Consider the following 26,449-nt stretch of genomic DNA (forward strand, 5'->3'; position numbering starts at 1 on the left):
TCCAAGAACTTTGCATGTTTACTGGTTTAAAATAATGCCATGCATTTTAATAAATCGGTGTATACAGGATATTTTACCCACGGAGTCAAACACGTATGTATACACGGAATGTATATAGCTGTGGGAGATATTCATCTATCTCAGGTATGAAGAGCAGAAGAGAAGCTGGTGCCCATAACCTAGAATTTCACATGTGTAGGCACATTACAGAGTTAATAGATTTTAGCATAGCTCCTGTCTCAGGCTAAAAAAATTGAAGTGTAATACCAAGAACACCACAAGGAAGTGCAGTGGGCTGTATAGACTCTGCCTGGCAAGGCTGCCTGTCATACGCAGGGCTTGCTTGGAGATCTCCCTGTGGTTCAGCCCCTGGCGCCATCAGTTGGGCTTGAAATCAAAAGCAGTGGAAGGAGGTAATTAAAAGTGACTCTGCACCACTCCGCTGGCAGAAGACAGCTCTGCTTCAGCCACCGAAAGAGGGTGGGAAAGGATTCAGGGGGATGTAAGAGAAGGCATGTGTCTCTCCAGCTTTAGCGATTTCCATTATGGAAACGGCACTTTCCAGCTTTTAACCTTTACGCCGCTGAACTCGAACATCAACTTTAGGTTTTAATTTCAGCACACGAAACGCAAACTCCAGTTTGGCTAGCGTCAACTGCACGCTCTCCCTAAGCCGCAAGGAAGGTGCAGAGCTGAAAAAGCCCTCCGAGGCAGAAAGCTGCAAAGTGGGATTACACACGAGCGGCGATTGCCACCAGCGCTTCTGCTAGCTGGCTGCACCGCAGGATTTCAAGACTCTGAAAGTCAGGGTGCAGGGGAAGGCCACGAGGTTCGAACCATCCTGTTGGCTGCAGGAACAGCCATTAAAAGAAATTAAGAGAAAAGTCAGACTCCAGAAGTAGCAGAAGACACTGTGTTCCAACTCCAACCAGCTGAAGGAAAGTTTATATAAAAACAATCACTTGGTCAGTGAGTCATAAGGAAAGAATTCCTAAGCTTTCTTCAGGGAAACCCCAGTAAATAACATGTCTGAAAACACATGAAGATGGTGTTGTCTGTTCCGTTATGATACTCGGCCCACATGATAAAACCTCTGGCAGCAGAACCACCTCCCGAGCACAGTTCTCTTTGGGAAACCCCAAAAAACAGTAAGGACTGCTGTGGGTCCTTGCAAAATCTGTCTTATATTCTAGCTCTTGTATATGTCTAGGGCAAACTGGGAAGAAACGTGAAAATAATGCTTTTCCTTACAGCTTGGAAGAGTGTTTCTCTGTTGACCGCAGGCAGGGGTACTCTCAAGATGTATAAATACCTGGATTTCAATGCACTCTGCCTCTTTTATAGCTAAGCGCTTTGGATTGAAATATCCTGCCACGCTACGCCCTGAGAAAGTGAATGAAAAGCTCTCTGCATGCACAGCCTCTCTGGAATATGTTATCAGCCACACAGCAGGCTTTGCAAGGAACAGTGCTCTATCCAAAGAAAAGCTGGACTGAACTTGTAACGTATAACTTCTCTGGCTACGAGCTTTTTTTTTTTTTTTTCCTTTCTTTCTTTTTGTGTTTTTAAGGAGATCTTCCAACAGAGAGATTTTAAACACACTAAAGTAAGTTCATAAAAATAAGAGAGGTTACAGTGGTTTCCAAACAATGACCAGATCCGAACCGTGATATCTGAATTTGGACTGCCTAAAAACTACTGTAGGAGATTGCAGGTAGGAAAAGTAACAAAAGGACAGAGATTCTGCAGCAAGCAGAGCTTACATTTTGTAGCAAAGCCTCTTAAGGTTTGCAGATGTCCAGCTCAGACTGGAAAGTTGGTAGCAATTTCTTTCTAATTTTACCTCTCCCTCTAATGAATTTTTAGCTTGTTAAGTGTGAATGCAGACGATTTAACTTGCACTGGAAACCTCCCCTGCACAAAGTTATTCCTGTAGGGATCTTATTTCAGTTTACGCTGCTGCCCATGTTTTCAGCTGCTATACATCCACAGCAGACTCCAGAAGTTTTCCAGAATATAGCCAGAAGTTTGTCAAGAAAAAAATGGAAGGTTGGAAGCATCAGAGAATAATTCCGAAGGGACTGGGGAGTTACCATAGTAAAGCAGTATTTTTACCAAAATGCACAGCAACACAAGAGGTAGCATCACTGATATCTGAACTGTAATTTTCCATTGTAAGTCGAGGGCTGAATTTGGAACAAACAGGGTATTTGTGACAATCCTTCAGATATTTCTGACTAACCGTAAACTCTGGGAGATAGCTCAATGCTCTCCTATATGAAGGAATATATGACAAAATATATATTTTTAAAAAGCTATGGAAGAGCAGCCTAAAGGCCATCAATACTGACGACGCCTGAGCTCTGCACAGAGAAAATGCAGCGGCAAGATAAAAGGAACTCAAAAATAGGAGCAACTTCTAGGCCTAATAATCTATTCCATCATCCAATGGAAGATTCGACTAGAAAGGACGCAGGTAAGAAGGACTTTGAGAAGTTCTCCCAAAACCCAGGAACTCACAGAAGGGTACAGGTGACACTGAGAAGTGCTGCATCGTTTTATCTTCTACAGAGCAGCAACACTCGTGAGCCTTACCAGGGAAAAGATTTGTATTTAAGTACTCCATCATAAATTTCAGTCCCTTGGCTTTACTGTCATGACGTAATTACACAATTAACTAGGAACCAGGACAATTACCTGGCACTCTGGATGGCTGAGCTTCTGCTTCCAAGGACCCACTGATTACAAAGGGAGACTGAAGTAGTTTCCAGTCAAGAGATCCTGACTTGGAAGGAATAATCACAGGTTATTCTAGACACAGATGCCTAGAAATACATGCAATTCCCCAGTTGGATACAATCCAAAAGGATATGAGTCGTGAAAGGAAAATGTTGTACACACAAAGGAAACACATTCAGTATATTGGAATAAAGATGCCAAAGCTCTTTGAGTGCAGACACAGTTGAATGCACAGACACACACACACACAGAGTCTTGGGCAAACTCATTTGAAACAATTTTTCAAAGTTTCTCTTTTTGTCTTTCATTAAACCAGCGAAAGGATGAAGAATCTCCTATGCATCTAGGCTACTTTACAACAATTATGGATTTTAAACCACTCAAACTCACGTGACCCAAGAAAACCACTTGAGCAAATTTCCAACCATGCTTTAAGCTGAGATGCTTCTAGTTCACCAGCTAAGGAGGGACGCTCAAATGAACCAGAATCAAATTAGGATTAATGAATCACCCCTTATTCTTAAAAGACAGGCAGAAATAAGTTACCGCATACTCAGCTGATGTTAGAGTGAGGTATTTTTAAAGAAGCAAAGACAAAGATGTCTTGGCAAACCTGCTCCAAACTGCATTAAATCCTGCCTTTGCAAGCCTAAAAAGAGAAGTCCTATAGAAAGAAGTTCACTGAATTCACTATTCAAAACATCATCCTAATTTCCACATCCTCTGTTAGTCAGAGGGCGACAAACAGGTAGCTTGCTTCAAGACCCTTTATTTCCACAGGGGCTCAATGGCTAGTGACAAACCTCTAACCAAAAATGCAGACAGGACACTGTTCAGTAATTACCCACTGATTCCCTCTTGACATTCTTTGACTGTAAGCTTTATGAGCCAGGAACCACGTTTTTTTTTTTTATTCTAAGTTTATAAAATGGGATCCTGGTCCACAACTGCAGCTTCTAGACAAATAGCATCTATTCACAATATTAACAACAGCTGCTAGAAAGGCATCATGCTGTGGCTTACAAAAGAAACTGTACAAATAAGATGGAACAAAATAAAAGAAATATGACATGGGGCAGAAATCACAGCCTCAGTTGGACAATGCCAGGACTGGTTCTAGGAAAGGAGAACGCTATTTTAGCAGAACATTCATCAGACTACAGAAAGCAGGGGAAAAAACCAACAGTCCACTAAAAACTTACAACGCTAAGCAGAATACGTCCAGTCACAGCAGATGAAATCCTAACCCTCGAGAAGTTGACGGGAGTTTTGCAATTGGCTTCACCATGCCCACTATTTCACCCACGTTCCAGCCTTTCCCTGACCTACGCTGGTGGCAACTAAACCATTTCTGAGCATATGTATTTATTTGTTGGTTTAAGAGTGCCCAGCACTATATAAAAAAGAGCACAGAGAGAAAGAGTTGAGGTTTTCAAACTCTTGGAGATGACAAGCTTCCTGAAGCAAGGGTCCTGATTTCCACCACACCAAGTGCAACACAGACAGTATTGCGGACTGCAGACAATGCTGTATTTTGTTCTCAGCTTCATCAGGTTTAACAGTGAGCTGTTAACTGGAAGCACTGCTCTGGAAGTCAAGTCCTATAGAAAAGGGCAAGTATTTGCCTTTGCACAGGGCATTGGTTACTTGTACAGAGGCTCACATAGAAACACACCAACTCTGGTTCACATATGATCCTGTTCAAGAAGGTATCACAGCTATAGACACCTGTACATTTGAGGCTGTTTGCTGCTGCCATTGCTCACAGAGTCAGAGCATTACCTATATCAAAGCCCCCAGGTGAGGAACAGCAAGGAACAATGCCCAGAGAGCTCCTTGGTGCCCAGAGCTGGTGTGAAAACCTCACCTCTCATGAGAGTCAGCAGCCACATCCCTTGGGTCACAAGAGGCCATTAAAGAGAGGTTGGGTTATTTGAGGATGCCTGATTGTATGCAGCTGCAAAAGTGGATAAATGGGCAGCCTCTGCCATTTTCTTCACTGTCCTCACAGCAAAGCTAAGGACAATCCAGCTCACAACACTTCTGAGAATTTGCTCTTTGAGTCAGCCGGGTTACCTTTAAGATATGTAATTCAGAAGGACGATACAGCAGCTGTCAGCCTCTGGTCCTGACCAGCCGCAGACTGCCTCCACTGTCTGCACAGCACCTAGGGACGCTGGCCTGCGACCGCACATCAGGTTCACGGGGGTTCCTGCTTCCACTGGAAAATATCTAGGTCTGCAAATCAGGAGGAGTTTAAAAGCACCGTAACTGAATGCCACATTACACTGCATAAGATGCTTATAAACCCAGAGTATTTCATGCTCTGGGTTCATTTTTTTTAGTTAATTTCCCTAAACAACCATAAGTATGCTGCCCAGTATAGAAACCCCAACCACTGAACAGCTCAAGAGAACACCGTGCAACAAATATGACTGAAAAGTTTGAATATCTGCTATTTAAAGGTCCGATGCCAGCCCGACGCCTTGTGTAACAACTCACAGTAACTTCCTATCTACCCACCACACAGCTTCTATCTAGCCAGATAACTTCACGTGTTATTACTGAATATTCCACCAAACTCAAATATGTCATCCTCTCTTTGAGTTTCAAATAATTTGACTATAAAAAGTGAAAAGTAGAAGTTAGTTTTTGTTTTGTTTTTGAGAGAGAGAGAGAGAGAGACATAGTAAAGGTGAAGCAAGAAATACCACTTGTTTCTCAACTTCAGGAGCAGGAGTTTTTAGGAACAACAGTATATAAGTCACCAAAGTGGAAGAACTGCAGACATCAAACGTCACAAAATGCCCACAGCCAGCTTCTCCTAGTGGCAAAACCCACCTCTCCAAAATCAGCCCAGTTGACACATCAAGTGTCATGCAACTACTTCAAACAGAGAAGGGCTTTGGTCAATCCAAGACCACAATGGTGTTGTGAGACAGGAGCTGAGGAGTGACCACAAAATACAAAGAAACAACATTTCAAAAGGAGAATTATGAATGAAGTTTCAGTACAAAGGATTTCACACACAGGATGCGTGTAACTGATGCTCCACGGGGAGACTAATTACAAACCTATCTCCACAAGAAGAGAGAGGGTAGGTTAAACAAATCCAGGATGCAACTGCACATCAGACTAGACACTGAACATCTTTGGTTTAGTTCAGAACACAGAATAGCATACAGTTTCTCTGACTCATTTTGTTGTCTCTTACAAAGGAGAAAAAAAGAAGCATCTGGCTGTTTCCCAGCTGCCCTCCACCCTCCTGTCCAATGACTACATTTCCTGCTGCACTGTAAATGCTATGGAAGTGTGAGCTTGGTGACATTTTTGGCAGGAAAAAAAAATGAAATCGTGCATATTTTTATTTAGCCCCAACTTTTTTTTTTATCATTATGTGCTACTCAGGAGTAGTTTTTTGTGAAATACCTAACTTGGAAGACCTTACAGGATTGTCTCAAAGTCCTGGGATAGCTGTGAGTGTTTCCCCTTCTGTTCAGTTCCCCACGTGGGCGACACCCTGATGCTGCACTAAAGGGATGATGGAGAGGCAACCACACCTACCGAGACCTGGAGACACATGGACTCAGGTTGCAGGCATCATCCTGGAGTCCTAGGGATCCCATACAAAGATCCTAATGATCTTTGTATGGCACCACGCAGCCCAGCCCAGAGGCACCTTTCTCTGCCAGCCAACTCTCAGCACTCATTGACCAGCGCTAGGGAAGCATCTTTAGAGGTTGGCTGCCTTTACTACCTTCCCCAGGGCAAATCTTTCTCCTTTCAGTAGGCATATATGTCCAGAACAGGGCTGACCCTCATGCTCCACGCTGTGAAACAACCAGAGAGTTTCCACCTTTCTGCACAGCTTCAGTGAAATCCTTCATCAGAATGGAAGCGGTGCAAAACTCAGCTGCAACATAAAAAATGAAGAATTCTAAAATATTTTTAATATGCAGATGTCTTGCTGAAAGCACAGTAAAGAGCCCACCATGAATACATTACAGAAATAAAAAAAACTGTTTGCTCATTTCTAAATTTCCTGGAGCTTGCTTAATGTCAGCAGGTCCATTTAATAGGAGAAATGTAAAACTCTGTGACAGCTATTGAACGCCCGACCCCTGATAGAGGCAGTTACCAGCTTTGCTGGGGCTGGTTTTGAAATCCTTTAGTTAGCAAGCCTGCATCTCGTTACAGTCTGTGCAACTGATGCAATCCTATGAATCTCTTTTTCCCCTGTACATTTTTAACTCTCTCGTGCCAGCAATTCTTTTACCCCTACAAGAATATAAGAGGGCTGCTCTGGTTTGAGGGGGAACACGGCTGCATCTAGCTTTTTGTTTCAACTTGTAAATAGTGCGAAGAACAAGAAAGCTGTTTTTATTTGAGATGTGTTTTCACTTCCTTGAAAACGTAAGGCAGCAAGAAAGGCAGTGAAAAACAGCCTGCCATTTCCTTTCCTCCCTGTAGTTTGGACTGCCGCTGACCCAGCGGCGGTGCGCATGCACACACGCTCCCTTGCCCTGCTCCCTTACACCGTGACATCACTATAAAATTCAGCTCGTCTGTCTGAAGCAGCGACCGAAACGCTGTCTATAAAATTATGGCATTTCTCCCACTTAAGAAATATTTTAACACTCCTTCATTTAAGAGTTATTTTTAAACCTACTTGGCCTGAGGCCAATTTTAGTCGTAGCTGAAGGGGATTCTTCTTTTCCTAGAATTCAAAGCCTTTCTTTCCCAAAATACATCTATGTGTATATTGAATTAAAAAGCAGTCAATGCACGGTTTAGACTTCTGTGTGCACCGCTTTATCCTCTGGCACATCAGCACAATTTGCTGCTCAACTTACTGGTGTATAACAAACGTAACTGAGTTTTTACTTTCTCCAGTTGAGGACCTGAACTTGCAGAGCGGCGTCGGGAGTTTCCGAGCAGAAGCAGCGACTTTCAGTTTGCATCTGGCTGGGACGCTCGGAGAACATCACCGCAGCCAGCAGCTGGCTGAGTCTGAGCGCGTGTCTACCAGGTAATTGAAGCCCCTTCAGAAACATGGCTGGGTTTGAAAAAGCAAGCGAGCATCGCAGCCCTACTACGACGCAAAGATATGCGTGGCTTCTGGCACAGAACCTGCGTGTACATGTCAATAGCCAAGCACGAAACAGATGAGCTGAGAGCGCTGCTGTCATACGCTTCGGCAGAATGAGTGCCCTGACTTCACTCGGTCTCAGTTCCCATTTTCCAGGAATGTCTCAAGAGAGAGTAGGACATCTGGTCTTCTTAATGAAGTAGCCGATTTGGAATCTGGTTCTGCAAAACTGCCCCCACTACCCTTATATTCCCCCCCCCCCCCCCCCAAAAAAAAAAAAAAAGGAAAAAAAGAGACTTGAAACTAAGCAATTAATACGTCACCAAGAAGAATTTTAAGCAATAACATGAAAACTGACCTGGCAGGGAGAGTACTTTCCTTCTCTTTTCAAAGGGAATTCTGTTTTTCTCAGGAGAAATTTCAATCTAAATTATACTGACTTCATATTAGATGAACGCTCATGTGCTGGGTGTTATCCACACTGTGACAACTCTATTAGGCAAGATTCAGGTATGTTATATGGATACTTCGGTTCTACGTGCTTTGTAAAGGGTATCAGCAAGCACAGTAATTCAAAATAATTAGCAAAATTTTGAAGTCTTTGATCCGAAAAATACAGTTTAATCAGATTTTTGAATTTTTAAGTTAAATTTTCTCAAGATTGACCTCAGCATTGAAGAGCTGGATCCTTTAAATTAAGCAGAAGTGATAAGACAGGTTTCAAGGATGCTAAAAGAAAGGTGAACTCTTTACATTAAAATGTGTCACCTTGGGGTTTTGTTTATCTTGTGGTTGTTGATTCCAAATCCTAGGGACTTAAGTGGTAAATCAAAATTTCAGGAGGACACAGCATCTGGTTAACCTTGCAATCTGTAAACGTTCAAATGTTCATCATGTAAATGTTCATTACCTTTATGAGAATGTTGTAGGTTTTGTTGATGTTTTTAAACAGCAGGCTCTGGAGGGCTGGTGGCTTTTGTTTTGTTTTTAAATTAAGGTGATGAAAATGCACAGGGGAGGAAGCAAATTCGCAAAGATAAAGACACTCAGCATCTTCAGCATCTGGACTGAACTACAAACAGCTTCTCAGGGCTCTGCCCGGCGCTCTGCCTGTCCCGCCTCTGCGCAGGACTGCGGAGCAGAGTTCAGTTTAAACGCTAGCGAGCCGTGGCTTGCCAACATGTGCTTGCTGAATGAGGTAGGTCTCCATTACCTCATTCCAAACGACCCCTTCTACAGATCCGATCCAACAAAGCTTTTGAAGATGTATTTATTTTTAACCATGTGAGAAATCTCACTTACGTTAATGACTGCAACAATAAAAAGTAAAAATAAAAATGATTAGTAGTCCACCGATGACTATAAACCCTCTTCTCTTCCCTCCCCCTGCTTTTTCTTAGGAACTTGTTACTCCAATGTTTATTTTTACTTTTGCGAATCTAAGAGGCAAAGCTAAAGGCAGAGGCACAAAAGCAGCACCATGAGATCTTTACATATGACATGACCCAGCGTGAATGGCACCAGGCAACAGGAGTAGGAGGGTTAAAGCCTTGCTAGGTGCCCTGTTCATCTGTACCAGGACAGCAAGGAAAGATGACGCAGCTTTGAGAACCACCATGATCCACAACCTGCCGCTCCTCTCTTCTCCCAGTCCCTTTTCAAACTCTTTTACCACCTCTCAGATTTACCCATTTCATTTTCCATGCAGCTAGTCTCAGAAGAAGTCTGAAGGTGTCTTTGGGATTTGAGTCCCCACAGGCAGCTGCCTTTAATTTTACCCACCTAACTGGGATACGTAAACTCCAGAACTGAGCATGAACGACTTGTGTGAAAGAAGGGAGGGGACACAGATGAGGACACAATGATCCCCCACAAGGATCTCGGTCCGAAAGAAAGATCAGGATGGCTTTCATGGAGATTTGCTTTGGAGTTACCTTCTGGCTGACAGCCCAGCCTGGAGAGGGAATTATTTGTGAGCCCACATCAAGAACTGCTCAGAGTGAAAGGAGAGCAAACAGCTCCACCACACCTCAAATCTCACAGGTTTCTCCTACACTTGTATATATGTATTTTGCCTTTTGCTACCAATTAACTCCAGATCAGATGCTACTTGTCCTGACCTCCCTGGAGCACCCCATAGCTCAGGTCTCTGGTGAACAGAGCTTGTCCACCTGAGTCCTGGCTTCCAGGTTTAGTTTCTGCCAGCCCCAGGAGATGTCTGGTGCCCCACATATGCCCATTTCCCTTGAGAGACCACGTACAGCCTAACATCTCTCATCAGGAGATCAGCTCAGCATCCACTGCAGCAGCAAAGCCTTAAGTCAGCTTTACCATAAAGAAACATTACAAACATTACCTTGATATTTCACACCGCTGCTACCTGAAGTCCTTCTCTCCATGCCATCAATGCACCACTTCTCCTAACCTCTCCCCACCCAACACCAAAAGCCCCTTTTCTCAGGCAGGCCGGCCAACAAAACGGAGATTTTTGGTGCTTCCAAGCCCAGTTACCATGGAGACAGCAGCAGTCAAAAAGTGGTTAAAACACAAAAATTCAAACCAGACAAATTCTCAGACCTTCAGAGCTTTTAAAACCCACCTGGGTCTTCCCCAAATACCTGAGAAACACTACAAGCTCACAACAAGATACCACAGACAATATTTCAGGGGCTAGCTTCAGCATTTGCTACAAAGCATCTTCTGATGTTCCAGCCACATCCTCCTAAGGGTTAATAAACCACAACAGGAAAGAAAAAAAAGCACAAAAGCTGTGTAACTTCTTTCCGTGGTATGACAAACTCTCTCTGCCGCATATTCCAAAGTGTGAGATGTGAAATTTCCATTCTTACACTCAAGTAAAAATGGCACAAAACGTACAAACCCTGGGAACTGCTTGATTATTAGTTTATCAGATCAACATCAGCAAAACTGTCTTTTTATGTGCTGCTTAGTTTCAAAAAACCTACCATGCATATTTCAGCTCTCCCTCTCCACACCCCACACCCTTCTGCTGCTGTCCAGCTGGAACACATCAAGGGTCTAGAAGCCAAGTCAAATGTTGACCCCACCCTCCTCCATCCATTTTAAGGCACCTTCAAAGCCAGTACACTGATCTAGTTCAGCTTAGCCAACAACGCCAGCAAATCTGTTATTTAAGACTTTAGTGCTGGGTTTTTATAACTGCCCATTAATACAAGCTTTGATGTATGGTCAAAAAATCCAGCTGTAATGAGTTTCATCAGACTGTAGTAACCTTTCCTCAGAAGGTCTTTATTACTATACCTTCATAATCTTTGGTCCCAATACTGTTTTATAGTCCCGTTCTTACTGAAATGCCTTCGAAAACAACACTCAGCACCACTTAACACATCTCCTTCCCCCAAAATTAAACTGAAGCTCTATTAATAGACACTTTTGTACCCACATTTCTAACAGGAGTTTGCTCTTAAGAGTACGCAGGCAACAGTTGTGTGAAACAAAAGATAAACTGATTTTTATGGCAAAACCCTTGAGACAGGATACAAAAGGATTTTGTAAAAGGACAAAGAACTTACTCTGTTGTTCCCCTTTGCAGGATGCAGCAAGGAGGAAAGAGGGAAAAAAAAAGAAATATTAGATACATTTATTTTACATACATTCCGTCAAACTCGCACAGTTCTGGAAATGGCTCAAACCAAATGAATTGACTCAAAGAACATTCACTGAATCCTTTCGTTAGACAGCTTCCAGGGAGCGCAGGACATTTGCGAAGGATTTAAAATGCTCAGCGAAGCTGTAAATTCACACTGTTTTTCAAAATTTCCTCTCTACACAAACATTCTGATTCCACTTTTGCTTCCTCCAGTGTAAATCAGGAGCAGCTCCAGGGAAGTCGGTGGACACTAATACAAGGGAGAGGAAAACAAGGCCTGAAATGATCTAGGGATGGGACCAAAGCCAGCAGGATTTTCGTGCACTGGTAACGCTGAACTTCCAGTACGCAAAGCAACCCCCTAAATGTGTCTGCTTACCCTTTCACGACTGCTACTCCCTACGACACGCCAATGAATGGAAAGTTTCCCGATCCAAAGCTTTTTAAAAAGCAAATGTTGTACGTTTAGATGAGCAGTGAAAGTAAGGAGGAGGTGGCATTAGGGAAAAATGGGAAAAGAATGGATAGTGCTAGCAAGGTAGAGTGTGCAGAACAAGTTACAAGTTACGACGAACATCTGTGCCTTTTTTTTTTTTTATTTTTAATTGTGAGCTTTGCCATGAGCTGGCACGAACAGTGTATATTATACAGTGGGAAGTCAGCCAAAACAAACACCAGCCTACAGTTGAGAAATACAGTCTGGAAAGGTTAGTCACAAAGTTGTAGTCATTTTTTCAAAAAGGAGGTTTGGATGCATCCATAGAGAAAGCCAGCAGTAAAGTCAGCTGGTAAATGGATATCCCGTTTCAAAGTGAATTGGCCACAGTGTGATTTATATCAAGCAAGCTGACTTGCATATGGCTTGGAAAAATAAAAACACTGATTCATTGCTATCCGGGTGGCTGTCAAAGCCCACGTCCTGACAAAAGCAAATCTCCTGGGGGAAAGTGGTGACTTGGCAAAGTGCAAAAGAATTCGGGGACTCACAGAGAAACTTGGAGGGGTGATTAAAGATAAGTTCACAAGAGAGTGAACATAGGAGTGCAGCACATGAGTGTGAGCACGCGTCTCTGTGTGCAGAAGGGCAAGGAAGGCAGGCAGAAGGAAGCAAGGAAATGGGGGAATGGGAGAATATTTGCCTGTAATTTTTAATATTTTAATGAGTTTTGTTTAGGCACAAAGAGAAAAATAAAAGTCAATCTTAGACTTAGCTTACAGCATCACATTAGTACTGGGGAATTCCTATTAGTGGCCGCATGGCCTGAGCCCCATTACCACTGTCATCAGACACTTTTAAGTAGCACTACTAGAAAAACAAGAGGAAAAGGAATATTCTTAGCTGAGAGATTTCTTCCTGGTGAGAATTCAGAACAAATCTCTCTAATTTGGTGACAAATTCCTACTTTTCCTGCCACCGCAGAAGGAACCCAACTAGGGGCGAGCGCGTCGGGTTTTCTATCGGCGCTCCCGCACACGAGCGGCGGAGCTGGTAATGAAAGCACACAGCTTCCCTTCAGGCTCCGGGCTGTGCACGCTGCTCTGGCAGTTACAGAAAGCAGGCCAGCTTCGCCACTGCAGTCCTCCAGGTTTACAGCACTATTAATCTCTTTTTCATTTCTAAGCAGCAATTTTTCTACTTCGGGTGCCAAAGCCTTGGAGAGTCGGAGTTACCAGCTGTAACTCACACGGGAAAAAGAGCGAGGAGGTCAGCCGGGAAGGGGCTGGGGTCCCTCTGTGCCTTTTTAACGCTGGGATTGCAAAGCTGCGGGGAAGGACTGCAGCAAACACAAGTTGCTGCCATTTCCTGGCAGCGCCTCTTAGATGAAAACGGGGTCTCTAAATCTTCGAAGGAGAATAAAAGACTGGTGGGTGTCTCTAAAACTATTTTATATCGTCAGGGGAAGATGGGGAACTGAGGAGCAGGCATATGATTTTAATGAAAAGTTTGGATGAAGTTTCCAAGGTACCCTGGGCCTTGGAGCTTTTGCTTTACAAAACTCAGAACGTTAAGAGCAGACTTTCAGCGTGCGTTTGGACCTAGAGTCCTGTAGGAACAAAATACTTTGCCAGACTGGAGCAGGATGAGGGATCTTTCCTGCACAGCTTAATAGACTACTGGATGCATTTCAAACTATAGGGTTTTGGAACAATGCTAGTCACTCTTTTTCTGATGTAAAGATAACTCTGGCTCAGAGAAGAACTGAATTCTGACTCCCCCCTGCTTTTGTCTTTCAAAGAAGACTTTTGTCTTGTATCTAAGAGTGCTTTGACAAACTAACTTTAAACAAAAACAATGAGAGTTATTCAGAAAACTTACTTTGAGTATAAAATATTTTAGGGAGAAAGGGTCAAGAGGACAGAAGTTTAGAAACCCAACTAGTGTGCCCTTTTTTTAATTGATAAAGCATCAGATATGTGACAAATATGTCACAGAACACAAGATTAAATCAGCTTTTTTGACATCATAACCTGAGCAGGAAAACAAAATGCAGTATTTTGATCTTAGCAAAAAATTAGATAACCTCTCATAACTAAACCTTCTAAAATGACTTCTGATGGTCTTGTCTAAGAACAGATCTACTGGGACAGGCAACATACTGAAGAGTCATCAAAAATACATTCATGTATTTAAAAAAGGTAAAACCTGAGAGATTTGATAGGTGAAATGTAAATTGAGCAGGACACCTATTTAATTATCATCATTATCATCCTCACTGTTCATTCCTACAGTAACTGGAGAAGCCAGCAGTTCAAGGATTCTCTGATTTAGCTTTTTTTGGTAGCCTTAAAACTTGGTATGAAGAGAGGAAGCTGAGAGTTGCTTTGGTGCATAAATAGCAGAATTCTGCAGAATTATACTGGAAACCATGGAGGTATCACAAGTACAAGGGAAGTATGAGGAAGAGAGAGACAAAGAAGATGGAAGACATCGCAGCAGCCTGGGCTCAGGGGACCCAGTCTTTCCATAGGAAACAAGCAGGAACAGGAAAAAATTCCATCAAAATCAAAACATCATTTCCCAGACTAGATCTTCCCCTGAAGGTACCCAGTGGACTTACTGAAAAAAAGGTGAACCATGTATTGGGGAAACGTTCAAAAGCTCAACTGACATATTTTTGGCTAAAGTCAGCCTTCTCTCTGGATACATCTCCTCAAACCTTCACTCAGTATTAAAGCTGAGGTGAACAGCAATAGAGAAAAGCACTGAAGAAAAAATTCATCTCAAACCACTCAAGCACAAAGCTCAAAATTATTTCAAAGAAATCCAAAAATGAGGAACCCCCCTTACACACTGATTGAATCCCCTGGGAGTTCCAGAACTTGGAGAAAAAGACGTGTTTACTGCAGATCTATCATGAACAGCAATGGCCTTTCAAAATGGAAACCTTATCCATAAAATGGAGTAGCTGGAGTCTGAATGGTCTTCAAGCAGCTCTGCTATTCAACATCAAGATCTGGGTCTGGTGCTGTAGTCCATATTGCTATGGCCTCGGCTATATGGGCATTTGAGGAAGCTGGGCCTCAGGAACAGCGCCAACTCCTCCCAGGCTTATATAAACGAGCAAACACAAAAATGACGAAATCCAAGAAATATGAAATGATAGTTGGGCATAGTCCATTTCCCAACTTTCTGTCTTTTCTGTGTAATTAATAGAGGTGGTTTTTGGTTTTGTGTTTTTCTTTTTTTTTTTTTTTTAAAGACTATTTCCTGTTCAATTTGCTTCACATGATTAGCAGAGTAAAACAGTCTTTGGAAAGGTTTAGCATGTGTTTCATACACAAAAACATGCAGTGAATCAGTAAAATAAATATACATGATTGCCTGGAATGCCTCTGTCAGTTCTGTAATACAGAGCTTGCAGGAATAAACTTCTTTACCTTAGAAGACATTCATAGAAACAGTGAAGCTCAGAAAAATCCGATTTGCTCAACGCTTTTACTACGCAGTTCCAATGAATAACATTTTGGAATTTTTTTATATTGAGGTTTGACACACAAATTGTTCTTAAGGTATTTCATTATATTTAAAAGTTACCACATAAGAGTTCAGTGAAAAGGCTACAATTTCTTGAGAAATCTGCAGACACTGTGTTTTCCCAGATGATATGATTGTTTTTCTGACTCAAACAGAGCAGCTACTGGAAAACTAGTGAGCTGTTTAACTTACTGAGGATTTATCAGGATAGACACCGGCTCGTAGCAGAGATGCCTTCCAGCTATCCACCTCCTCTTGGGAGTCACAGGCTAGTTCAAGGAAACGGTAATCCTTGTAAACATTCCTAGAACAAAGAGCACCACATTGTAAAATGAGAATTTTACAAGTCTGTATCATGCACACAGCATTTTAAATTAAAAATCCTTTGGGATCAGAAATGACTTGGTAATTGTTTTGGACAACAGAGTTTATGAGACAGGTGCTTGTTGAATAATTACATGGAGTACTTAAAAATATCTTAGAAAGCTACAGCACAGTTCTGGAAATAATAATCATCTGAAAGTACCGTGAAATTACTTAAAATCAATTTTCCAGCTTTTTCCAAAATAAGGTCCATTTAGGAAAAGAAAGACTGTTGTGATGCAGAGGACAAACACATAAGACATGCCAACAGAACTACGCGTCTTGTCACCAATTGCTGCTGTAACCAACGAGTATCAGAACAATTAAGGATGCCACTTTTTCCCAAGTTAGGTCCTTTCAGAGGACCCTTTTTAGCTGTTAGACATCATCGGTAAAAGGGGAAAGAAAACAATGACATTTAGACATTTTTTTAAACCCCTCTCATGTCTGCCATAGCAGTAAGAAAACTGGGACATGTTTAAATAATACCTATTGCAAGTCATTAATAGAATTAGATAAATATAAGCATTATGAATAGGGAATCACTTAATGGAAGAAAAGAGAAAGAAGGAAAAATACAGAATATGTAGGAAGGTGGTACTTGTAAATTCTCCAATAAACAGAACAGATTTTCCCCTTACGGTTTAGCCATTAGTTTCCGAATTCATAGTCTATATACAGACCAGATTGCTATAAATTTGTCAGCCAACAGTCTTTTTAGGAAAGGCCACAAGCTTAGCTGACAAAGGTTATGAAACCACATTTTGCTAGATCTTAAAAGCTGCACAAGAATCAATCTTCCATTGCAACAAGACTGTTTTCTTTCCGTAGCAAGCTATGGAGAAGAGAAAGTTGAGGGTGGAAAGAGATGTTGATAGAGGTTACTTAACCTTCAAAACCAGCAACAACCAGCGGTTCTTTAGTTTCATTATGCAATTGAAGTGGTGATTTGTGCCATGTATTTTGAGAAAAAAGTGTGAATACCCTATAGACCCAGGAGATAAAGTTATTAGCATCACTGCCTAAATATATTTCTGTAGCATTCAGGGTCTGGTGGGATTTCATCTTCATGCTTCTGTAATACACCTGACTTGATGTAGTTACTGAATTTCTTCACAGAATTTCTTCTCCCCTACTACCAGTAGCACCAGACAGCTCCTAGCCCTGCTTTTTAGGGGCACTCTCAAGAAAAACATGCGTAGAAAAAAAATTATTGAATGGTAGGAGTTCATGTTTGAGCATGAAGACACCATCACAGCTACACACAAAATTAACAGTCGTGAAACCACAGTATGGTAACCAGAGCACACCCACCTGCAAATACAGGGAAATACAGATGGCATTTAAACCTACAAGCACTAATGGACACACTGGGATTTCCTGACATCAGTGACAACTCTCACAATGCAATGGCTGCACCCGAGCAGGCAGGCAGGTGTGCTCAGCACAAAGCCCTGCACCATTCCCTGAGCATCCAGGCTGGAGATGTCCCCTGGGCACGTTTCAGTGCCATGCAGGGCAGCACAGCTGTGTTTCCTGCCAGGAGGAACCAGAGCACAAATCACATCCCATAGCTTAGGCAAAGCCACTGGCAGAATGAATGATTAAAAACACTATGGATTTTCTATTGATTAGAAATTTAAAATTAAACCTTCTCCTCTGACTCCAAACACAATAATCATGCGTTAAAGCAAAGGGGGACCTGGACAACCTCTTCAGGTGCTGTTATCTTGAATCGATGACAAAACACTTGAATTTTAATCGATTTAAAATATTGTGGAGCTCTGAGTCAACATTTACTGCATAAAAGAAGGGACTTGATGAAAACAAAAAGAGGAGCAAAATGAAATCGCCAGAAAAAAAAAAGAAAAAAAAAAAGCTTAATTTATCGTTAGAAGAAACTCTTACTGAGATAAGTTTTTTGGCTAAGTTAACTAAGCTGCTATAACTCTGAAGGAAAGGGAAGCTGAAATGGCAAAAGGGTAGCCTCTGAAAAGATGACTAAAAATAACAATAGAGCACATAAAAGCCATAAAACATTGTGATAGGGAAGTTCCAAAAATACTTATCTGCGAGAGCAAAACAACTTGACACCAGCTTGTGACAACATTTTTTCAGAATTATTGTGTTATGTATCAAACTTCTTGGCATTTTGTAACTTGCTACAGCCAGCGTAGCTGTGTGAGACGGGATTTCAGCTGGCCACTTCCAACACAGGAGAGCTGGCAGCCCTGCATTCCTGTCTCCATGTATATCAGGAGCTTTCCTTGGTCTAGGGGCACTTGATGACCACGCTGCTCAATGTCTCCAGCCCTCCTAAGCCTCTCTCCCTGCAGTGTCTGAGAGCTCTGCAACCATCACAAAGCAACACAGGTTTCAGCTTCGCAGCATAAATGAGGAGCTAAACAGCATCCGCTCTGAGCTGGAGCTCCCAAGGAAGCTTGCGTTAGGGCAGGTAGATGGATGTGTGCCTCCCAGAGCAGCTTCCCTTGCTACTAGACTTCCTTTGCCTTTCTTTCTTCCAGAAAGGCTGACAGGCACAGGAACTTTTCAAAGGAAAAAAAGCCAAAGCAACTCCTGAAGAGAGTTTGTCCTTTTTCTGTTACTAGTGGAATCTTACAAAAAGCGCATTAACATGTTTTACTCATTAGGAAGCCATTGGCATCTCATGGAAAGCTGTAAAAACGTTCTTGAAAACAACTCAACTTTTCTGTTTTGTTCTGCCTTCTACTTTTTAAAGCTGTTGAAGATAGCAGCGCAGGGGAACAGTTACTACTCAGCCCTCACCTACTTACTCCATATGGAACAGTGAGGTCACACTCCCATTGTCATCTCTACAGCAGCCACATACTTTTGCAAGAGTGATATAATACAGGATACCAAGAAGCAAAAAAGAACTCGCAGCTATACAAGCCCTGTTGAAATTCAGGAGACTTTAAAGCTCAGGGACTGAAGAAAGAAAACAGATACAATAAATGGGAATATGCCTCGTCGTGCAATCTGCATGCCACATTTCCCTTGGATATTTAACATTTTTAAATGTGAGCAGACAAACAGGGGAGCTGTGTGCAAAGCTACATGCATGTACCACACCTACCTATGTGGCTTCCTCCTGTGGAGTCTCATCGTTGTAATTGAATATCCTGTACGGTACATGAAAATAAACCTATAGCTGCCTTACTAGAGATTAAAATACTTCCCCCTCCAAGAGTGGAAAATACAGAAGATTACCACTTGTTGTCTGCAGGTTTTGCTGTAGCCTAAATACACAGGCCTCAAGATGTGCGTTCTAGAAAAATCAAAACAGAATTGCTCACGGTGATGAGCAATCAAGTGGACTAAAAATGTCATTTCTGATTCTGGGATGGTTCCCTCCTCGGAACACGTCTTCTCTAGACCAGAGTCTAGAGACCCATTACCTGAGAGCCCAGCAGACACCCAGCTGTACAACTTCACTTTACCATTATCTTTGTTTCTAGCATTCTGAATTCCTTTCCCCCATAGATTTCAGGGTCCAAAGCAAAGTATCTAATGCAGAAACGGCCTTTACATTGTGCATAGCTACTTCTTTAACCCCTCCCATCACAGAATAATCCTAAAGAACAAGCTGTAACAGAATAAGGTATCTGAAAGCATCCACAAAGGAACAGGAGTGCCAGATGAGACTTAACACTGAGCCCCGTGGTGAGTTACTGAGATTCCTGTCCCACTAGTCCCAGACCCTGGCTTGTCAATGCTGCATAGGGAAAGCTCAATTGTGTATGTAAAAGCAAAGCTGTAGGATCCAGGACCAACAGGGGAATTACTGCAAAGTGGATATCACAAAGAACTTTCTGGATGTCTGCTACAGTGGACTCAACACCTGCTGGTTTCCCCCTGCAGTGACTGCACATCAAAACTGTTTGCTGTGTGAACAAGTGCTACACCTCAAGACATAAAATAGCTTTTGTAACTTCTCAATACGAAGGTAAGATTAAGTATTTAGCTTCAACAAACCTGGAAAAAATTTAAAGGCAATTACTGCATATACATCACAAATCCAGTTGATATACATGCACATAAATTAACACATATCCACATATACATAGCTTTTAGATTGGGTTGGATCTGGAATATTTCAGTAGACAAAGCTATATTATTATGTACAGGTTATTATTATTATATATACATATTTATTTATATATATATATATATTTTTTTTTTTTTTTGAGAGAGAGAGAGAAAACAAACCAAGATTTAATGCAGATGCCCCTAAACCTGCCAATATATAGGAGGAGACAGAACTGCAATTAGAGAGCAAGAATATTATTGTTTTTTTAGAGTGGTGCCTTTAAGCCAATTTAACTTTAATCCTGCGAAGAACACAAAACACATTGAACTTAAATGGTGACACTGAGGTGAGCAACACTACTCACAGACTGAAAGACACATCACTATCTGCCTTCACGGGGATTACAAACAATTGTGCTCATCACCCAAAATCCTTTTTTGGTGAGCGTCTGATCTTTTATTAGGACGCATGCCAAATTAAAATGAACACCAAATCTGGAACCAAATGCAAATTGGCCCAATTTTATTCCACAACAAATGCAGAAGATTCAGTTCTTACTTAGCTTTGATTTGATTGAAAATTAAATCACACAGAATATGGGCTTGGTAATTAGTCACCTAAAGCGAAAAATGGAGAAAATGACAAAATCCAGGCACTGCAAATATACGTGCACAATTGAGAAAGATAACCCCGAATGAAACTCCACTGTGTATCTTCTGCTTTTTTAATGGGCAGCTCCACTTGATACCCTCTGCTTGTCTAACCTGAGTCAGCGTACCATGTAGCCACCTGTAATTCTGCAGCAGCAGGTCTGCCTGTATGCGCTATTTTTCTTGTGAGAGAGCTCTACTGGAGGCTCTGTAAATCGTATATTTTAAAGAACCCAAACTGGCCATCTGCTATGAGTTAACAGCAATGACTAACATTTTCTATCAAGGCGTGCCATTTCAGATCAGTCCAATGTGAATGTTAATTAAAATTAATTACACAAGTCTCCGAAGACTTTTTTCTTAATATCCAGAAAAGCCAGAGAGACCATCTCGGAGACAATGCCATGAAACAGCAGCACTTAAGGTTTTTGCCGTTAACTCATGTAAGCGGTCTCCCAGAAGTATAGGGATGTTTTCAAGTTTGCACACACAAATACACACACAAACAAGTTTAAGGTGAAAATTAACAGAAGAGATGCTGCCTAGCATATAGCCAACCCCGGACAATGGAATTTCTGAAGTTCTATATGTAATCCAGAACAGAAATGCAGCCAAAACTAACAGCACATAGGCCAAAAGCTGCAGTAACTGGCACAAAAATATTCCGTAACTCCCTAGAGAAGAAGGTTTGATCATTTTTGTGGTAGGGGATGGAAGCCTGTTTTGGAACCTGCCCTGCGGGCCACACAGACACAAAAGCTGCTCCCAGCTGTCAGAGCCTCGCCATGCACAGAGGGAGCACGTCCACGGCTCCAGCGCATGTGGCAGCGGTGGCCTTGGTGGCCTTTTGGGGTCACAGTGAGCCAGCAAGGAGTTGTCCTGCAAGCTGAATCACCTTTACCATGACTTGATCCATGCTTACACCACTTGTCTCTCTGGTAGGTGTCACTGATGTTTCAGATGTCACAGACGTTTCAGTCTCTTTGGGAATTTTCTTAAGGTATCACCCCAGATTTAAGATACGGGTTTGGCATTGCGGTTTCTTTGCCTGAGCACCACCCTTTGCTCTGTAATGCCAATTTTAGACCTCAATACTTGCACCACCTATCTACCATCCTGTTTTATTTATCATACAAAGAATTCTTCTCAATAATGACAAGAATGAAATATTCCGGATTTTATTTCATTTTACTTTGAATGGAATAGAGTTGGGGGCACAAGGGCTAGTTCTTGTTTGGATTTGTGCATTTCTCCTACTCTTAAATATCGTACTCCCCAGCTCTTATAGCTTGTTTACAAACCTCAGCAGCTTTTTTCTTGATTTCATTTGTGTAGCTTGGTTTTTTTTTACTTAACTAGATTCTCTTTCTTCCATTTCTAACAGAGAGGGCTGTGACTAGCTCACAGTCTAGCTCTTCCTGGGGCTTAGCTTTCTTAGCAATTCAAAAACAGTAACTAACATACATCTCGTCTTAGGCTTTCTTCTTTAGCCTGGCTTCCATCCAACACCTCCCTGACCCGGTCTCCTTTCACTAGTTCCCTTTATTTTGGCTCCTTCCCAATTTCCCTTATAGACACATAGCAGTTAACCAGTTGTTGTCTGTAAGAAGAAAATCTGTACTTAAATTTCTAATGCACTTGGTGTCCCAGGGAAGACTTATGCTCCATCATCCCCTTCTAGGGCAACATTCAGCCAACAACAGGTACCCAAAATAAATAGTCGTACCTCTCACTCGGTAGACATAGTGTACTTTCCTGGGTCCTAGCAGACAATGCAGTTTCTTGGGCTGTATGATTCCGGACACTGTGTGCTTGGGAGCCAGTAGCTAAAATTTATCATCTGGCAGCTATATCTTCAGTCCTATTGGGTGCCCTCAAAGCTTTCTTTTGATGGCTTTGCCCCTTGGCATCCATCTGTTTTTGAGATTAGTGATCTGTTTGTCCAATAAGCCTGCCCCGACAGTCAGCTCTCACGCAGGGATGGCAGCTGTCACACTGCTTCACAATTGTTGAGGAGCGTTTCATTTTCAGGGACCTGTTCTTGTGAAGACAAACAGAGGAATGGTTTTGTGCTTTGAATTCATTCCTCACATCCTACTAGGATACTGAACCACAGAGGAGAGGAAGGTAACATGGTTATTCTGTTTCATCTGCATCCTGGCAGGGCAGAGAAGTAGAAGAGCAAGGAGACTTGATGCCATCTTCTTGAACAGAGCTTCCTGCATAAGAAAGGCTACTGATAAGCAACCATTACACAGATCCTAAAGGGAGGCACATTTAAGACTACAGTTCTTGTCCCAAACCATAGTATTTACCTAAAAGAAAAAGTGCCAATCACTGGATTTTTTTATGGGAAATACATGAGGAACAGGCAAAAGGAAATACTAAAAGCAAAGTAAATTTCCTAGGATGGGAAGAATTTGATTTGTTTGTTCTTGAACTCTGCACAAGAGTCTCACACATCCATCAGTTCTGACACAAAAGGTGAACCTACTGTACGTAAGCATGTGCCAACAAAATCCTCTCCCCTCCATTCTTAGCTCTGCTTAGCAAAGTCCATCAGCAGCTACATCTACAAATTCTGCCACCCTTCATCTCCTCACACCACCAGGGAAAAATCTCCAACTGTCTTGTGTTCGCACGAGTCTCAAGAGCTGGCTCCGGTCCTTGGGTTCCTGCAGTGGTGCTCCAGCCCTCTGGGAATACTGGGCAGTACTCAAGGGCAGCATCCTTACTGCACAGAGAGGAACGGCCAGGATTCAAGCCCTTCACAAAATTGTTCAAAATCATGCTCTGAAAAGGATGATTGTACTTCCTATCACTCCGCTTCTCACAAGAGCGAGCAGAAAACCAAAACAAATAAAAAAACACACATGCATTAGAATTTTTCTACAGTATGGTTATTTTCAAATACTTCGACTACATTTGATCTCTTTTCCAGTCTAAATGACTTGCCAGCAGCTTATTGTGGAGATAGAAAGGGAAGAGAAAAGGATGGTCAGCACAAAGGAGAACTCACTTTCTTGACAGACTTCGGTTTAGACACATACTGCCTCACCCTGCAGCTCAACTGCAGTTGCTTAGGGGCAGATTCACATAGATGGACACTGCCAAAAACAAATAAGGAGTCAAAGGGCACTTGCTCTAACGTGCTTGGCTTTAATACCCAGTGCTGGTATGGTAAATGAACTAGAGGAGTCCATCTCCAAAGGTCTTTCTTGGTGTCTATAAAATAAGTACACAGACCCACTCAACAATTTTAAATAAATTAAGTTTGCCAAAAAAACAAAACTCTAAACCACCCCTCCCCACCACATCCCCACTCTTTAAGCAATACTGTATTTATTTCACACCAAAGTTTCTCCTTTTTATCCCCCCTTTTCCTTTTTCTTTTTTTTTTTTTTTTTTAATATTTTAATTAGAAAGTAACAGGAAAATAATTTAATTATTTCACAATGGAGGGTTTTCATAGCCGTGCAATTACGTTCGTTTCATGAGAATTTATCTTCACTGTGAAATCAATCATCACAGTCTCCATTTACTATACATTACCAAGTCACATTTGATTCCTGTCAGAGAACTGTTGACTTCTGCAGTAAATCAAAATGACAGATACTGTTAGTTTCCTTTTGCCTCTATCCCCAAGCCTCCTGACTCAAGATGGTTTTTCCTTCTATGCAGTGAAATGAGGATTTTCCTGGTAACTGTATTTCAGAACTGGAAAGGTTTTCATAAATGGAAAAAATGCAGTGCATAATCCAGGAAACTATTGAAATGTACAGTATCAGAAACATATGGCTGCAGCAAATACCTATGCAGTGAGGGGCTGGGAATGAAAATGAGAACAAGCTGATTAAAGTTCTTCTCCGACAGAGACTTTGCTTGAAAATTAAAATATTTTAATTGAACACTAAGAAAGTTTGCACAGTCAAAGAAAAAAAATCCCTATAGATTACAGAAAAAAGAGATAGAGAATAATCTCCATGCTATTGTCAATCAAGCCAGAGCAGATGATTTTGCCTTTGTTCTTTAATGACCTACGTCTTAACTAGTAAAAAATTTCCATAGCCAGAACCCTCCGTCAGTAAACTCCGAAAGAGAAAGCTGCTTTCTGTCCCAATTACTAGGTTTTCAAAAGGAACTAGAAACTAAGTTACTACATGAATTTTGGAAAAGCAGACAATATTTAGTCCCCTACATATTCAGAAATCAGATCAATACATCAGCAGAAAATAATACGACGAGGCTCCTTACTTCAACAGATTTTTACCATTTCCATGTTTCAGTTTCCCTAGGAAAGGGGGAAAGGGCACACAAGTCCCCAGCTGAGGGTTGATCATTTCACTCCAGTTGCAGTATCAGAGAATCAGAGTGGTTTGGGTTGGAAGGGACCTTACAGATCCCTGCTTCTGCTGACACAAACTATGAATTTGGGAGACAGGGAAAGCAAAGTGATACTAAGCTTCTTTTCATCGGTTTATGCAAGAAGGCAAATCTTGAAAAATAGAAAATCATCTGTTTCACAGTAACGGAGGGATTGCCGTTGTAATGAGAACAATAAACGCTTCTTCAAGAACAAATTCTGCCTCCTTTCAAGCTGGAGGACTGTCCTCATCAACAGCCTCTCCCACGGCAGTTATTTTGTCATCTTATCACTGTGCTGTCATGTCTTAACATGCCCATATAGATAGAAGGATGTTTTTAGAGCAGCTTGCAGACGCTTTAAGGTCTGCTCACAGCCCGAACGGGCGGGGTTATTGCAGACATGGCAAACATTTTAGACATCTGACTTTGAAATCCTTGCTGTCCAGTGAGTATGAAGATCTGGAGAAAAAGCAAAAGTGCAGCTATATAACACCCCAAATCCCAAATTTGCCAATGGAAATGAATGCTTCTCTTGGATTTTCACAGCAGTTCGGCGATTAATATTTAAGATGATGAAAGCATTTGAACGTTAACCAAACTAAGGAGAAATATCAAGCTATAATTAACAGATTATAACACCAGGACAAAGTTATCTTTCTTGACTGAAGTAAATGCAATAGCGGGATGATTCACGAGTATCTATAGCAGAATAGCTTGAATTACATTATTTTCCAGCATCTGAAGATCATATAAGCTTTTTCAAAACATGAACAGTTTTTCCAAGTGTTTTTCTGTGCTCCAGAAATACAAGTGGTCAAGTGTTTGAAATCTTATTCCCAGCAAGTATTTGAGAGACATACTTTCAAAGGGCATTTCTCTGGCAGACAATGTCCACATGTGGGTTAGCTGAGATGTCAGCAGATGTAGGCAAAGCCTTCACGGGGCAGTTCAGAGTGAGACTCACGTTGCGTCCTCATGTTTCTGGAGCCAGCAGAAACTTGACAGCCCAGAAGCCCTGTCCTTTGCTTTTACTGTGCAGGAGGGAGGGGCATTCTTTGCTTCTGAAAGGACTATTTCTGGCCAGTTCGGGAGCAACAACAGCTGGCTCTGCAGGGAGCCACATCCAGCCCTCATCAACTTGTGCAACATCTGACTGGATTGCCTTGCTTTGGTGATTGAGGGGGGGAGTGGGTGTGAAGGGACTTAGCAGACAAGAAGAGGAGAACAATGGCATCGATTCATGTTACCAATAGAGGTGATTTTACTTATTTCCCTGAAAAATACTTTCTAGAACTTGCACCTCATCTGCTGAAACGGAATTCCACCAAGCTAGCTGCAAATGTAACTCTTTTCCTCAGTAATAAATCAATGAAAATACGTGTCACCGTATTTTCTGTTTGTTTGTTTGCCTGTTCTCATGTTTTCTTGACTTATTTGTGTACAGTTATCTGAATTAGCTGTGCCCCCTCAGCAGGCTTCCACAGAGTGCCCAAACCACTTAAATCGGCGGACGGAGTCTGGAAAAAAAGGGTGAGTCAAAACACTACAAAGCAAAGATTCTTGTGAATTAGAGAGGCAGAGGAAT

At 41.8% G+C, this 26,449-nt stretch overlaps 1 protein-coding gene across 8 annotated transcripts in view; it reads right to left on the bottom strand.

Annotated features, from left to right (window-relative positions):
* DNM3 (dynamin 3) overlaps positions 1–26,449 on the bottom strand; it is a 177,770-nt gene that overhangs the window by 40,373 nt on the left and 110,948 nt on the right. For all 8 annotated transcript variants that reach the window (XM_072041611.1, XM_038183206.2, XM_072041609.1 and 5 more), the window contains one exon: positions 15,628–15,739. In XM_072041611.1, the coding sequence (XP_071897712.1) occupies positions 15,628–15,739 (112 nt within the window). The remainder of the gene's footprint in view (positions 1–15,627; positions 15,740–26,449) is intronic.

This window comes from Anas platyrhynchos, chromosome 8 (genome assembly GCF_047663525.1).
Source record: "Anas platyrhynchos isolate ZD024472 breed Pekin duck chromosome 8, IASCAAS_PekinDuck_T2T, whole genome shotgun sequence".
In the NCBI taxonomy this organism is placed as follows: Eukaryota; Metazoa; Chordata; class Aves; order Anseriformes; family Anatidae; genus Anas; species Anas platyrhynchos.